Source organism: Diorhabda sublineata, chromosome 4, assembly GCF_026230105.1.
Source record: "Diorhabda sublineata isolate icDioSubl1.1 chromosome 4, icDioSubl1.1, whole genome shotgun sequence".
Taxonomy (NCBI): Eukaryota; Metazoa; Arthropoda; class Insecta; order Coleoptera; family Chrysomelidae; genus Diorhabda; species Diorhabda sublineata.
In genome coordinates, this window is record NC_079477.1 from 18,006,962 (window position 1) to 18,023,494 (window position 16,533).

A 16,533-nucleotide genomic window follows, 5' to 3' on the forward strand; every position below is an offset into this window, starting at 1 on the left:
TATGTATATGCATGTAATGGAAGGGAGATGTGAGATTTATATACCTACCATTTAAGTATTTTCCTGGTTTATTCCAAATATACATATTGTACTCAAGTATATTCAAGATATATGTCAAATGCATGCCATTTATGTTCCTAGAATATAGTAGGTATGTGTTTCGTGCTATTTAGGAAAGAGTTGGTGGTGATCGGGTATTCTTATTTACTTCAAATACAAAATTAGATGTTAGATTATTTATTGTAAAAAAATATAAGTAATAAAATTACAGAGATTATCTTCTATATTATTCTTTAGTATAGTCGTAGACCAGTATAACCGTACGTCAACAAAATATACGATACTTTTGTGCCATCTTAATTGGCAATCCTGGTCAGTGACATCCTTCACCCAATTGGTAGATAGAGATAAGTTTGTTTCAATATAGCACTATCTGCAATATCCCATTATACTAGCCAACTTTTTTTGATGGCGATGAATACCAATTTGATTGTTTTGGAGTTTTTGGTTTATTCTGCCATATTGGATTAAAGTGTTCCCTGCGATGGTAATCTACAATTAAAATAAAAACTTATATACATTTCTAATTCTAATAATTATTAAAAAGTAAAAGAGTAATATTATACAAAAACTAAAAGTTATAATAAATGTCAAATATCCCTTTCACAAACCACTTTAGCATATTATTTGGTATTACATATGGAATATTAACTTTTATATGAGTTTAACCATAATAATTCCAAATAGCCGAGAAGATTTCAAATAAACGAATATGGAGATTGCTAAAGTGTTTTACAATAATGATAAAAATAAAAAGACCAATTTTAACATCAGTTAGGATAATGCTAAGGTTAGGTTGGTGCGGGGTGCTTCGACCTGGATTGGTCGTGGTCACTTGCATACTCGAAACTCAAATCTAAATTAAATACCTAACTAACTTGGATAATGTTAAATCAACAATGAAAACTTGATTAAGTAAACGTTATGTTAACAGTGTCCTTGTGTGTCCATTGTCCCCTTATAATCCTTATAATTTAGATGAAAATAATTGATATTCCGTGAATAAAAAAGTAATTTTTTTTTAAAACCATATAAAAACAATAAAATTTCCGCGTAAATCCTTGTACAATTGATTTTTAATATTAATAACAAATGCTGATTATGATAAAATTGAAAACATATATTGTAAATATAAAGGTAGAGAAATGTAAAAGAAAATTGATCATATAAGAACTATTACTTTCTAATCATTATCAGAAATATCCGCTCTTGAGTGAAGTTAAAGAATTGACATAGCTACGAATGGAGAATGTGATGAAGTTAAAATTATTCAAAAATAGTTTTAATGTGTGAAAAAATAATTAAATTGTAAATGAATGTAGTAATATCATAAAGTGTGGGCGTTTGATGTATACAGCGAATTCGGGAGCAGTGAGATAAAATTTAAAAAGCTCACACTCTATGATATGTTCATTCACTCTTCACGATTTTTTCACACATTACAACCATTTTTTAATAATTTAAGCTTCGGTCATAGCGATCATAAGTTTTTGCCCACCCTATAATCCATTCATATTTCAAAATATTAGTCGATACTAAAAATAATAGTGTGTGTTATTTATTCACTTTATACGAACACTTGTTTATATTTTTTCGATAAGTTAAAATTTGCAAATACCAGTGGATTGGTTTATTAATTTTTAAATTTTAATTATTTATTTGGTGTTAATGAATGCAGTTTTTCCCAGTTAGCTTTGTAAGACACAAGAACGTGGTGTGATCTATATTTTTAGGACAAAGACATCTTTTTATAAATTGTTCGAGTTCTCGCAAATTCAGACTTTTAAGAAACTATCGGTTGAAACTCGTGCATTAATTGCAAGAGATAGCAGCTCGAATCAATCAATCAATTAAGGAATCTGCCTTGGAGTAATTATATAGAAAAAGGAGATCGAAAGAAGCTGGATTTTTTGGAAAGGTGGCATTAAAGAAACCTCTTTTAAGACGTCAAATTAAAGAGGTTGCGGTGGGCTAAAGAATTGGGCGTATAAAAAGTGGGAGAGAGTTTTGTGGAGTAATGAGCCAAAATTTGAGATTTTAAAGTCTAAGATTTGTGCGCAGATCAAAGGGAAAACGGATTTTAGATCCATGTGTAATCCCGACAATAAAATATGTCAAAGGACTCGTAGGTTAAGGATGTTTTGGAGGAAAGGCGACTGGAAATCTGGTGAAAATTGAAGGGATTTTGTAGAAAGAAGGCTATAAAAATTTTAAAGTAAAACGTGGTTCAAAATGAACTTTTTCAACATCATCATCGGCTGCGTTATCAATGGTAGATTCTTCATTGCAATTTTTTTTATATATAATGGCGCACGCGTTTCGAAAAACACAAACAAATAATTTAGAAAACTATTTCAAAACAATAAAACTACGTTGTCTTCGTTTTCATTAATACTTACATAGATTTTAACACAAAGGCATAAAGCAACCAAAGAAAAAAACAAACAAACAAATCGTTTTTTATAATAAGCACTGGCATTTTAAGGTAGAATTACGAGTTGAACCAAAACAAATATATCAAGATTAAATGTTGAATTGAACAGATAAAGATACTCATTTTTCTCAGGAATTTCGGGCACTATTTATTGGAATAATGTGAAATATTGAGAAGCAGAAGCTACTATAAACATGATAATGCACTTTTTAAAAAAATGTGAATAAAATATTTGTGAATCACTCACTGTCACTGTCAATGGAATTAATATTATTATAGATTGTGAATGCTTTCATTTCCATTGCATATCTACTATTAATTAGTTATTCCGAACGTTTGAAAATGAATGAATGTTTCCATTGCCATTCAGAAAGCTGGTCGTGAATTAACAATTCTTATAACTTGGAGAATTTTACAAAGACGCTTACAACTAAGCCCTTACACTTTGCAGCTGTTACACACTCTGGAGTTCATTGTTTCGGTTCCAACTTTGCTGAAGATTCTTTGGATCATGTCATCTTTAGAGATGAATTTACCTTTCATTTTAGAGGACATGTGAATATCTAATGCTTAAATAATTCTTCCGTGCAAAGATATTCTCCTAAATTGATTGTTTTTTGTGCCATGTTCCTGTGGAAATTTATTCCTGAAGTAACGAAACTCTTACTTCTTTTTGATATTGATTGATATGGGGGATTTAAGGATTGTTTGTACGTCTCTCACAACTAGCTGTTCTTAACGAATTATAAAACAGAATTAAAGCAAACAATTACTCGAGAGCTACTATCAACTTTTGTGAAGAAACCTTATATTGTATTTTGGCGTTAATGTAGGATTGTTCCAGATGCTGTATCATTTCATGTTTAACTGTAAGTTTAATGTAATTAGTATTATAAAACGTTGAAACTCCGCTATAAAGATAAACAAGATAGTTATTCTTCCAGCGAATGCATACCCTATTTTTAAACCAGGAGGACCGATTTGAATTTAAGTTGGCAATTCTGTAGATACCTGATTGGACAAATCGCAGCCGGTTTTAAACAGAACTTTTGACATATAATATGATTGACAACAGTATAAATGGTAATCAAATAGTGTATATTTTGTTCTTTCTTGCGTTCTTGTTTTTTGTCACGACTAATTTGAAGATGGACGATTATAATATTCCAAGTACTAGCATACAAAAAAAAGAGCTCTGTAATTTTAGGTCACTACCACGTCTACAGAGAAGCGAATAAACAAATCTCAGATGATGAACCAGAGACGAAGGTGAATGCCATTGTGTAAAATTGTAAATAAAGTGGTTAAGTTATGGAAAATAGCAGTTTTGTATGAAATTAACGGATACAAATTTTATCTTTTAGGGATTGTTAGAACATCTATATCTCAAAATATTAAGGAATATAGAAACACTGGAAAAATTCGCTGTTCTAACCATCGTGGAAGTCGAAGGACGATACAAAAAAAATATAATTTGACGACGCATTGTTCATAGTTTTCTTTGTTAAAAATAAAAAAAATAAAATACCAACTTTAAAAAATTTTAAATGGAATAAAAAATGCCCAGATTTACCATAAATTTCTCGTTTATCATTATAGGAAGATATGACATAAATCAATTTTATGTAAACCACAAATTATACTAATTTTTATATGAATTGAAAGCTCCTTTATTTCTTTTACAGTATGTACTAAGAAAATAGAATACTTCAATAGAAAGGAACGATATTGTAAAAGGGAGAAGAAATTACGTTAGATCCATCAACGGTATAGGTGCGAACAAAGACCCATTTATAACTTTGATGAAACCTGGCTAAATAAAGATTATACAAATAACAAAATAGATGCTTTCTCAAGATTGTCTACAGGTTTGAAAAATCCATCTAGAAAAGGCAAACGTTTGATAATACTTCATGCGGGATCTGAGCATGGATTGGAAGTTGAAGATGCATTGTTGATATTTGAAAGTAAAAAAACTGGAGATTATCATAAGGACATGAATGGATTGGTTATGGAAAACTGGTTTACTGAATTTCTGCAAAAATTGCCAGATGATGCGGTAATTGTAATGGACAATGCATCTTACCACAGTCGTATCGTACAACAATAGATTGAAAAAAGATATACAAAAATGCTTACAATCTAAGTATATTCAATTTTATATGAATATGATTATATCTGAACTTATATATTATAAAACAACATAGAAATAAGTTTATAATTAATATGTTATCGATAAAATGGCACAACAAAATAAAAAAATTATACTTAGGCTGCCACCTACCATATAATTATGAATTGAACCCTATAAAAAATGAAGGGGCAGCCAAAAATACCACTTTTTAAACTAAAATATGTCAAGTATCTTCTAATGGAAGCCTACGATTGTGGATGATCATATAGGACCGATAATCGTTTCTTCTAGTGATCGCAGTGAGGCAAATTCTCAGTAAATAAATAACTAAATATATATATATATATATATATATATATATATATATATATATATATATATATATATATATATATATATATATATATATATAACTTATAAATTTATTTAGTGTTTCTTCAATTAATAAACGATAAACAATGTAATTAATAGTTCTGATATACTGTGAAAGGTTCATTTGTTACAAATAATGTTTAATAAAAAATAATGCAAATAGTACTTTCAATGATTAAACTATTTTGATACCACATCTGATTTATAAGTATTGAAATTACTATGTTCAGAATGAAAATTAACTATAATAGGTTGTCTTTTCAAAAATAGGCCCTTTTCCATACCATTTGGAAATTTCCTGTTCTATATAGGTACCTAATCTCCATTTTTCATACAACTCAATTTTCCAAAAACAAACAAGTTCTGCTCTATTAATAACGCAAATTCCGTCGATTGTGGTACCTTCATTATGATAATATATTCACATTTGATCAGAATCGCCTCAGATCTTATCATGGTTTTAAAATTTGTTTCACTAATAAATACAAAAGTTATCACTTCATGTGCCGCCTGTGATTAACCTTACAAACGTAGTCACCGACTCTGATATTCATTATAGATTTAATTTTACAATTCGTTGTATTTTTTTTTTTTTTTTCGTTTTCAAAAATATGAATTCGCTCTTATACCGGGTGTATTAGATTCATTTTTTAGTTTGTGATTCCTTATTTCCAGACTGTATAATTTCACTATCGCTTCTAACTTTTTTAGTGATTTCTAGTGGTGTGATGCAAGTTTCCAAAAATGGTCCTTCTAGTTTAAAAACGGGGTATAGAAAAGCGGTAAACTTCGCACGTTATAAATTTACACTTACTAAAGGAAAAAGCAGCAAATAACTCAAAACGGAGAAGCCAATATTGAAAACAAAAATGCATGCAAATATAATAATACAGTTTAGTGTGTCTACTAAACATAAAGGTCACCGTAAATCATTATAAAAGTTCGTTACAATTAAAAAATGATAAAACACATACTATACAAAGATGTAAACATAAATATATAATTTCATGGACACTCATTGTAAGATTTCTGCTTATATTATTCTCTCACAGAAATAGGGCTAATTGTTGAATTAACCCACGCTAATTTTCACGTGATTAATTAAAAGTCTTTGTCATACAAGGATGATTTGACGGAAGAGTGAAGCTTTTAACTCGAAAGTCCATTCAATTTTCAATTTTTTCAATAATCTTTCGGAAGAAACAATGATCCTAGACTTTCAACATCATCCGTGCTTATGTGGATACTAGACCAGTAACCAAAGGGTGCAGCATTGGAAAAACTCCGTAATGTGCATGTAAGTCTTAATCCTTAGATTCTGACTTGAGCAATTAGTAGTTCGAAAAAATTCTGGCAGAAAGATTCCTGAAAAATTTGCCCCAATATTCCAAAAATTCATTTTCTGCCAATTCTTTGAAAATTTGACAATTTTCTACTCTGGCTCCAGAAAAGCATGTTTCCTGCATTATCTCGTTGCTGGTGTGGTTAACTTGTGTCAAAATTGATATTTTTTTATGAATATATTTGAAACGAATGATAAATAGCTATCATAAAAGCCCTATTTTGATTATTCCGAAAGAGCAAATAGAGCCCATCTTTTTTTCAAATTTTTTCCGACAAATTTGTCCATTATTTTTTTAAGAATTGTCATTTCTGCGGATGCTTTTGTATAATAGGTCCTTCAAGGGTGTTAAATTAGCTAAGAAAGGTTGTTTCGGAGTTTTTTTAAACTCAAATATAAAATTCGCTGTATTAAATATGTTTATATCGCTTTTTTGTGGTAACCACAGGAAAACTTATAGTGTCCCTTTTTTATAGCACTTTCCTTTTTTACTGAATCTTAGCACTTTTTCTGGGCTAATGATAACTTGCTCTTAGTCTTCGTTTTTTTTTAGTCTTATAGCTTGTTAAAAATAAAAAGCTTTTCATTTATTCGTACAACTTATATCTTCCGATTTCTCATGCAAATAAAATAATTTCCCCAAGAAAAGTCACGTTTGCAACCTTGATACTTTTTAAGAAATCGACCATGACAGGGGTTTCTCATTTATAGACACAATATATTTCGCAAGGAAGAGAACGTGGCAATGTCATCTACAATATGTCAAAAACATGAGACTCAGCGAACTGAAATTTCATAAAAAACTACCATGTTTTCTGAGTGCTTTTGTAGATAAAGATTTGATCTTAATTTTTGTATTAAAACAAAAATTCTCTACCGCCGTGTTTCTACCGGAGCTTGTTTGATTTTCAAGTACCAGTCAGGATATACCAATTAGAGCTTAAATGAACTTTCAACAAGGTTGGCTCCACTTAGTGAATTTTAACCACGAACCTTTATTTACTGGACTATACTTTTAAAAGCAGAGAGCCACTTACAAATCATTATCTGGAATAAAGCACTTTAGAATAATATTATTTTAATTTTTTCACGGTTTCTTAGATCTTTTTACCGAGAAGAAAATAATATTTAGTTAACACTGGGGATTATACATCCACCCAACAGCGAAAACAGTTTTATATGATTACTTATATAAAATGAAACATCAGAAACGATATATTCACCGTACCAAAAGTATCTCTGAAAACTCACTTTTCCGTCAAGCCGATATCGTACGTTTCTTTCACTCAAGTTTTTAAAAATCTTGCGTATGAAAATTTCAATATTATGTTTTCAAGAATACTGTACAGAAAAACATCGTTAATAAATAGAAAAAAAGATAACTTTTTTTCAGAATGTCTAGACTATTTATCAATTTCAATTGAGGTTTTAAATTGCCCGTACTAGGTTTTGATATAAAATTTTTACGCGGATTTAAATAAAATTTTTATTATATTGTTGTTTTTCCACGAAAAATTAAAGTAAATTTATTACCGATTTATGCGTAACTATCATGCACTAATTACTACAATTTTAAACTTTTTAGTATACTTTACCTTTATTTACCACGCTCACTGTAATTATTTAAAAATGTATTACATGGGAAAAAATTGAGAATTATTGATTAAAGTTTTTATTACGATTTAAATACATCATTTTTAAATGCACAGTAATAGTCTTTAATACACAGAAGCGGTTATTCCATATTCTATGTTAATACTTCATTTTAAGGATAATTATTCGAATAGAACTTAGATTTACATCACGACGAAATTTTATAGTACAGATTATTATACTATTACGCTAATTTCAAAATCTATTTATTTGTAATACATTATTATATAAGTTTAATTACGACAGTGTTAGTTTAATAAATTTATATACTGGGTAACTTAGAATTACAGTAATACAACTGATTAATTCACAATAGTTAATATTTAAACACTTAATAAGTTAATTTATTATAGTTTTAAAATTCACGTTTGAGAGTGTTAAAACAAACACTCCACCAAAAAGAACACATCTTCTAGAAATGGGATTTTTTTTCCATGTACGCTTGTTAAAGTGTATAAAAAAATAAACAAAAAGAGAATAAGTAAACCACCAATGTTTGTATGTCTTGTCGTTTATTTGAAAATGAATTATGATAGTTCAATTTTTATGATCCAGGAGGTGAACTCCTATAAAACATAAATCAGCGACAGAAACTTTCTAAAATGTTTAACATTATTTGTTTTTTTGCTATCTTAATAAAAAATTAGGTATTCTATACAGAAAATATTTAGAATTCAAGATCAATTTCAGTAGCCTTTAATTGGGCGTGATTTTAATACCCGCCATAAAATTCTAACTTCTGTTAAATGTGAAACTCATAATCGTGGTTGTCATAAAGATTAGACAACTCGTGACGGAAGATTATGCAGCTCGGGATTTTAATTAAGTAAGTTGTTGAAAGTTTATTCGTTAAAAGGCTAAAGATCAACGGAATATAATATTCATTGTGAACGCCATGTATGGTGAACAACTGGGAAAAGGACATTGGACAGTATTTTAAAGTGCTATCCATGTAAAATATTTGTTAAACAATTTAAATTTATTCCAGATTCAAATGTAATTATGTTATTCGTTATATCATTGTCCAATAAAAAATATTCTCCCCGGTCGGTTTTCAAAATATCTGTATTATTTATAAAATTATGAATTTAGGTTAGGTAACTTTTGTTTATCTAAAATATTACCATTTCTAATCTGCAGGAAGAATTAAGCTGATTGTAAATTATTTAAGTTTAGTTTGCATGAACTCTTAAACTTAGTATTGATAAGTAAAAAAGAATGATAATGTCGAATGGGAGAAAGTCTATTTAGAAAAAGGTACACAACTCATCCGAATAAAAGTGCATGGATTCACAATTCACACTATGTTGGATAAACTTTTAGTAGATATTAATAGAGACGAAACTAAGGATGTGGGGACAAAAAATCCGCACATTTTTAAAAGCTTAGCAAGTAAATATTTCATGTATAAAAATTATATCTCTGTTAAATTAGTTTCAAGTATGGAAAATCTAGAAGAAAACGAACGATGCAAAATAATTGCCAAAATCTGAAGAAATCGTTTACAGTTAATCACCTTGTAACAAGTTACAATATCTGTCAGCGTGCTGATACAGGTATATATGTAGATTGAAAAAAAGGCAGGATCGGGCAGAAAATAATAAAAAATGCCAAAAAAGTAGAGAGAACCTTTGGTTGAAGCGGCGCAAAACTAGGATTCACTTTGCAATGATTGGGCAGAAAATTCAAAATCGATCAGAAGTATGTAAGAAACATTCTAAAGGAACGGAATGTAGTTCAAATGTGAAGGAAATCGGCGCCTCAATATTCTAAGAAGCAACAAATGGATTAAAAATTAAAACTCAGACACAAATAGTTTTCACCCGCTAAAGGTTTGGAAATCATTATCGACGACGAGTCATATTTTACTTTTGACGGGAGTGAAACGGCGAATAATAAGAGTTATTATTGCCAGAAAGACAAAGAGCTGAATTCAGAAATGTATAAGAGACACAAAAACTTCAAATCGAAAATTTTGCTAAGGTTGGCGATATCTTCTTGTGGTCCTTATCAAGCATACATTTGTTTTTCTGAACATTCTGTAACCGCAAAAATATATGAAAGAGAGTGTGTTAAATCTCGATTAATGCAGTTCATAAAGAAGAAATCCTAAAAGAAATTTTTATGTTTTGGCCAAAAAGAATTAAAAAAAAAAAGAGTTTTGAGCAAAGTCAGCCAAACGCCAGATTCAGTATTTCATAATTTAATGCAACATTTAAAAACAAAAATTAGTTACATAAAATGTATGTAATTACAGTGTAGTAAGTTTTTTTATAATAATTAATTATTCCAAATAATTAAATTAAAACAAACAGTTGTACGAATTTTTTGTCTCCACATTATGTCACAGGTTAAAAGATAAAAACTGTAGAAAGCTTTACATTTACTAGACTCCGTTTAAGTGGATAACGATAGAAAATCTGTGTTTACAGATAAGGATAAAATTATTTGTTGGATGAAGCAATAATCAATGAAGATAAGAAAATTTAAATGAGAAGACAAAAAAATTTCTGACTTGGATAAAACATGAATAAAGGTAATACATTTACTAAAGAAAGTTTAGTAAGATAAACCGCTTATAAATTCACGCTGGATATTTATAGAAGGTTAATGTACTGGCTTACAATAAAAAGGTCACCATTTTATCATAATTATTGGAGGAGATAAAGGATTAATACGGTCTTATAAGAATTTTAAATTCTACGAAAGACTCCTATAAAGAAATGCCTTCAAATATTTTTTTGAGGATATATTAGTCAAATTGTTAATTTATTACCAACCAATTCTGCAATACCTAAGTTGGATTTTCTCGAATCGATATAAATTCTGTGTACTATGCACTACCACAAGAACACTCATGATTATACTGTTTCAAGCATGTTACGATAATCAATTTAAAATCTTCAGACACTCTCCTAATTTGAGCTAGGCCTTTTTAAATCGGACGTTCACATACCTCGTTGTTTGTCCTCTTGTTGCAATAATTTCATAAAAACCACTCGTTTCCAAATCTAGTATTTCCAGTACAAAACTAACTTTTACAAACACGAAGGAACAGCTATCGGCAATGGCCAAACTATTCATGTCACAGATTAATCAAGAGTTTCAGTATTTTTACAAGGTATTGTACAGGTATGTAGACGATATATTCGCTCTTAATATCAATTTTAAGTACTTTACAATTTAAATATAAAATATATTTTTTTCTAATTTCTAATAATCACTGTTTTCAATAATGTAAATCAGTTTGATGGACCTTGTGGGGAATGTTATGCTCTTTGAAATCACTTTAGAGTTTTTTTGTGTAACTCGCAGTGGTTCACAACGAGTCGTTAAAGTGTAGTTTTTGAAAAAAAAATATCTCCTATTGGTGAACAAAAAAAACTCAAAAGCGATTTCGAAGAGCATAAAATTCCCCACGAGGTCCACCAAACATATTTGCATTATTGTAAAAAGTGAGTAAGTATTAAAAATTTGAAAAAAAAAATTCACATGGTAAAACTTATGAGTTTGTATAATTGTAAGTACTTGAAATTGATATTAACAGCTCAAACTTGGTGATAGTTTTTTTTTTCGGAAATAAATCACCCTAATAGGTAGATTTGATCTTAGAACTTCATTCAAAATGTTCATCAATAAAATTCACTTATGAAATTGAATATGGACAATTACCATTTTTAAATACATTAGTAATTATAATAGTAATGATAGATAGGTTGATTAACCGTTACCAGTTAAGTAAATTTCTTTGTGAAACCACCTTCTTCTAAAATAAAAATGAAAAACTAGAGAAATTTGCTCTGGTTTACAAAAGTTAGTAAACATCTTCGACAGAACAGATTTAAAATTAATTTATAAATCCAACAATACAAGCAAATAATTTTTCGGTAATATCAAGGATAAAAATTTGGAAAAGAGTGGTATTTACTAAATTAGCCCTACTGATTGTGACAAGAGGTATATTGGGCAAAATAAGAGGGATATTATTGTGGGGTTTAAAGAGCACCTTTTAGATACGGACAGAAAAATCGGGTATTACTGAGAACGCTGTCAGTCGTAAGCATGAAATAAATCTAAATAAGATAAAATTATTTATACAATAATAAACTGAAAATGCATTTGAAAGTATTGATATAGTTAAATGAGAGAATAGTTTGAATAAGGGCAAGGAAATTATTCGTTAAATTCCACTGTATAGTTTATTAGTTAACGAATAATTGTGAAATTTCCCACAGGAAAGGTTCATTGATAGGAAAATTGACTCGACATAGGTAGGTCAAATTTTAGTTTACTCAGTTTCTGAAGACGATAACTTGGTTATCGAAACGCGAATCAAAACCTGTAATTTTGAGTGTTGGTATAGTGTAATTATTCTTTAATAGTTATGTTAAATGCCGGTTACCATTCGAGATAAGTGAACGGGTTTTTAATGTTAAATAGAAATGAAAAGAATTCTTTGATTGGCTAATAACCAAGGAAAGAGGAATTACTCAAAACAAAGATATCGTAATTATGTAAACAACATTCACAAAAATTTTAAAATTATAGTGTAGATGAAATTGAGAACATGAAGTAAAAGTAATTTTATCACTGTGAACTTAACCCTACTAAACTAATATGGGTTCAAATAAAGAAATAAGTCACAAAAAACAAACTTTAGATGCTTAATAGAAACAATTGAACCAATTTTCATTCATCACCATAACTCCTTATTGGGAAAAAACGAATTATTTATTTACGTATGTAAAACCTTGTTTATACGAAATATGAAACGAAGAAGATTTTTTAGTAATAAGGAGTGATTCCATATAAATTTGGTTGTCTACATGTATAATTACTGAATTATGAGGAAATATCCTGGCCTGATATCTAATGTAACACTTTATGAAAATAAATGTGAATACTTAATAATGATAGTATGTATTGAATTAATTTTTTGTGTATAGGTATATATATATATATATATATATATATATATATATATATATATATATATATATATATATATATATATATGTACCTTTATCATAAAAACTTTCCTACCATGCATTTTCAAATAATTTTCCATAAACTGATAGCATATGCACAAACATTTCGGCTTGAATTTGCCTTTGATAAACTTCTTCTAAACTACTCAATTTTCATGAATTTATCAACTTCTACCTGATACTAATTAGTACCATAATAATAAATAGAATATGTTTTTAAAATGAGCAAACTCCTAAAAGATCTATTTTCAATAGGAGAGTACTATCCTAAGTACCTAATCGATTGTTGTGGACAACAGAATTCCAGGTTTTCAATTAAATGAACTTATTGTCTTCTGGTTTACTTCATTCATTATTTGTTCAAGTGTGAATTTATCTTAGAAAATATCCAATACATAGTCCTAGCTGCAAGTTTTATTCCTGCCTAGCATACAGTGTGCTTAAGTTAAAAACTTATTTTTATTATTAATATTTCGATTTCTGTTAAATTTACAAATAAAAGTATTTTTAAATAATTGATTGGAAGTTTACTGGACACATCGTTACTCCAAAATAACTAACTAACACATTTTTTTAAGTTTTTATTTATAGTTTTTCATAATATTATATTATTATAAATCACAAAAACAACCGTTACGATACCATATTTTTAAATTTTAATATTTTTACAGTTGGGAATTAAAATTATTGAAAAATCATTTATTTTTTGCCTTTTATGTGTTTAAGAATCGGAATTTATTTTTTTTATTAATGAAAATTATTTATCGTATAATCAAGTATTTTTAAAAGTTAACTATATTTATCGAATATGGAAGAATATGATATGGCTGTAGTTGGTAGGTAGATGCAATTTTTCGAAGGAATTGTTCTACAAGACTCCAGAACGTAAATAATGAAAAAAATTCTATATTACAACATGATCTAATAGTAGGATCTGTCTGCAATATTACTAAAGAGTGTAAATCTCTGCCTTACAAAGAAATCTTAGTACAAGAAGTATTTGAAAATGATCATGACCGCAGAATGGAATTTTGTCAAACCATATAAGAAAGATAGATACAGACCCTCATTTTAATAGTATTTTCCGATAAAGACACGTTTATGTTAACTGGTAGTTAATTGCCACGATTTTAGATATTGTAGAGGAACTAAACCTAGATACGAGAAGACAGAGAACAGAGCTTATTATTTGGATAGGTAATATCCGCACCATTGTTATTACAACATTCTTGGTAAAAGGCAATTCGAACGGACCAAAGTTTTTAGATTTGTTGAGAAAGCATAGTACCTGTCCTGCTCTGGGCGACGGGAATTGGGATAGCAGATTTCGTCGCTGTGCCAATGCGTCCGGTTTCCAGAGTAGAACAAAAAAGAAACAAAACAGCGTGATGACACTTTCTAGACCAAAATTCTCCGGTGTTGAAAAAGGCTCCTATTCAGATCTCAGGGTAGAGGCTGGTCTGGAGTGTCTGTTAGACAAAAATATCGATATTTCTACATTATACGAGGTCTTAACACTAATATAAACAGTGTACACCAACAATAGAAGAAAACTCATATTCTAGCTTTAACAGAAACAAACAACATCCAATGTTCACCTAGAATATCCTGGATACGACTTACATACTCGATTCAGGTATAACTTTTGATTCGCCGTGACATCTTGCTAGTGGGAAGAGGATTGAACCTTCAAAATTCGATGTTATGTGGTTCAAAACAACGACTCAACAACAATCACGGACTAATTTAACTTATCAATATACCAACCAGAGTCCCCGGTAGAGATGATGATGTTGCTAATCTCTTAGTCTCTGGTCTGTACAACTGTACATGCACCGCTCGGAACATCAGTTCACAAATTTATTTCAGCAACGTATGAACTAGAAATGCAAAGTTTGGCATTATAGATCGGCCAAATGGAAGCATCTAAAAAATTTCCTTGTTTGCTTCAACTACAATGACCCTTTAGTGTGTGCAAACGATTTCGGAAATAATCTTGGTAGGTATGGAAGCCTACATTCCTTACTCCTTCAAGTGGCTTGTAGACAAAAATCCATGATTTGATAAAAACTGCACTAGAACAGTAAACAACAACAACAAACAACTTTTATCGCAAATAACACTCTCGAAAAATACCTACAAGCAAACCATAAATGCCTGCAAGCAATGATCTAATGAGAGAGTGAAAAACAAACTTCAAAATCGCTCAAACCAGTCAAGATCTTTCTGGTCAGTAACAAAAGCAGTCATCCAAGTAAAAATTCCACCACTGACTGGAGAACATGCGTCAATCGCAGTGACCGCACATAAGGAAACAACTTGTTGGGTCGCATATTTGCTTCAAACTCTACATTTTATTTAGACGGAAAACTACCATCCAGCCTGCCTTGAGTTAGTTCTTTGATGCCAGAAATCAATAAAGCCGCTGGCATAGATGGAATACCACCAATCGTATTTATGAAATGTGCAACTGAACTAACAAGTCCGGTATGAAAACTCTTTTCTCTATCATATAAAAGAGGTATCTTCCCTGCAGATTGGGAACTTGTTCGGGTTCAAACCAAAAAAGGAAAAAAGACGGTTCCAGTAACTACCGTCCAATTGCTTTAGTACTAGCAATTGCCAAAGTTATGGCGAAAGTCGTTAGCCAGCAAATGTTGAGTCTGCTAACATCATCAGCGACCATCAATTTTGTAAACATAGATCAACCGAGAATCTTCTGGCCTATGCCTATAGAGAAATATGGGGAATCCTAATGAATCGAACTGGCTTTTGACAGAGTTTGGTATTCCAACCTTCTAAATAAATGACGACCGTAAAGTTTGAGGTTAAAGCTGACGTTCCTCAGAAATATTACCTACTCTCTTTATCATGTACATCAACGATCTACCCGACAAAACTACAAACCCGATCTACAGCTTCGCCGCACATTGGCCTCATCATTAAAATCAGCCGCCCCAATGAGCTCGGTTAACACCCAAATCCGTTATCAACAACAGATCACCACCATCAATATCGATCAGAAAATATTCTACAGTGAAGTGGAAACAATCTGATTGAGTTTAATGCAGCAAAAACATGCTGCTGTTTTTACAAAGAAGGCTGGCACCGCGACTTAGGATATGGTCTTGTTTGGACGCAAATTTGCCTATTTGGTATTGAGGTTGCGAGCAATATGTCCTGGCATAGTCACTTGGCTGAATTAGCTGAGGAAGCTTCACAAAAACTTGCGGCCCTTTTTAAAATCAAATAGCTTTGTACCCCGCAGCAGCTTCTAATCCTCTAGAAGGCCCAGATTCGTCCATCTTTGGAGTAATGCTCGCAAATTTGGAACTCGGCTCCCAAGTATATCCTGGTGATGTTCTTAAGAGCTGTCCAACATAATACCACCTAGACCAGTATATGCAAGATGTACTCGAATAGCAGACGTAGCTCATGAACACCGGGTTTGCCTGCAGACTTTAAGAACGTCAAGCCTGCGGAATCAGCTACCGACATACGTCTTTCCCGAACACTACAACTTACAGAAATTTAAAGTCAATATCCACAG

The 16,533-nt window shown here is 30.4% G+C and overlaps 1 protein-coding gene across 1 annotated transcript in view; it reads right to left on the reverse strand.

The window, feature by feature from the left end:
• Positions 1–221: 221 nt before the first annotated feature.
• The window catches only part of LOC130442815 (KH domain-containing, RNA-binding, signal transduction-associated protein 2-like), a 37,422-nt gene continuing 21,110 nt past the window's right edge, over positions 222–16,533 (reverse strand). The window contains exon 6 of the mRNA XM_056777174.1: positions 222–552. Within this exon, the coding sequence (XP_056633152.1) occupies positions 452–552 (101 nt within the window). The 3' untranslated portion in view covers positions 222–451. The remainder of the gene's footprint in view (positions 553–16,533) is intronic.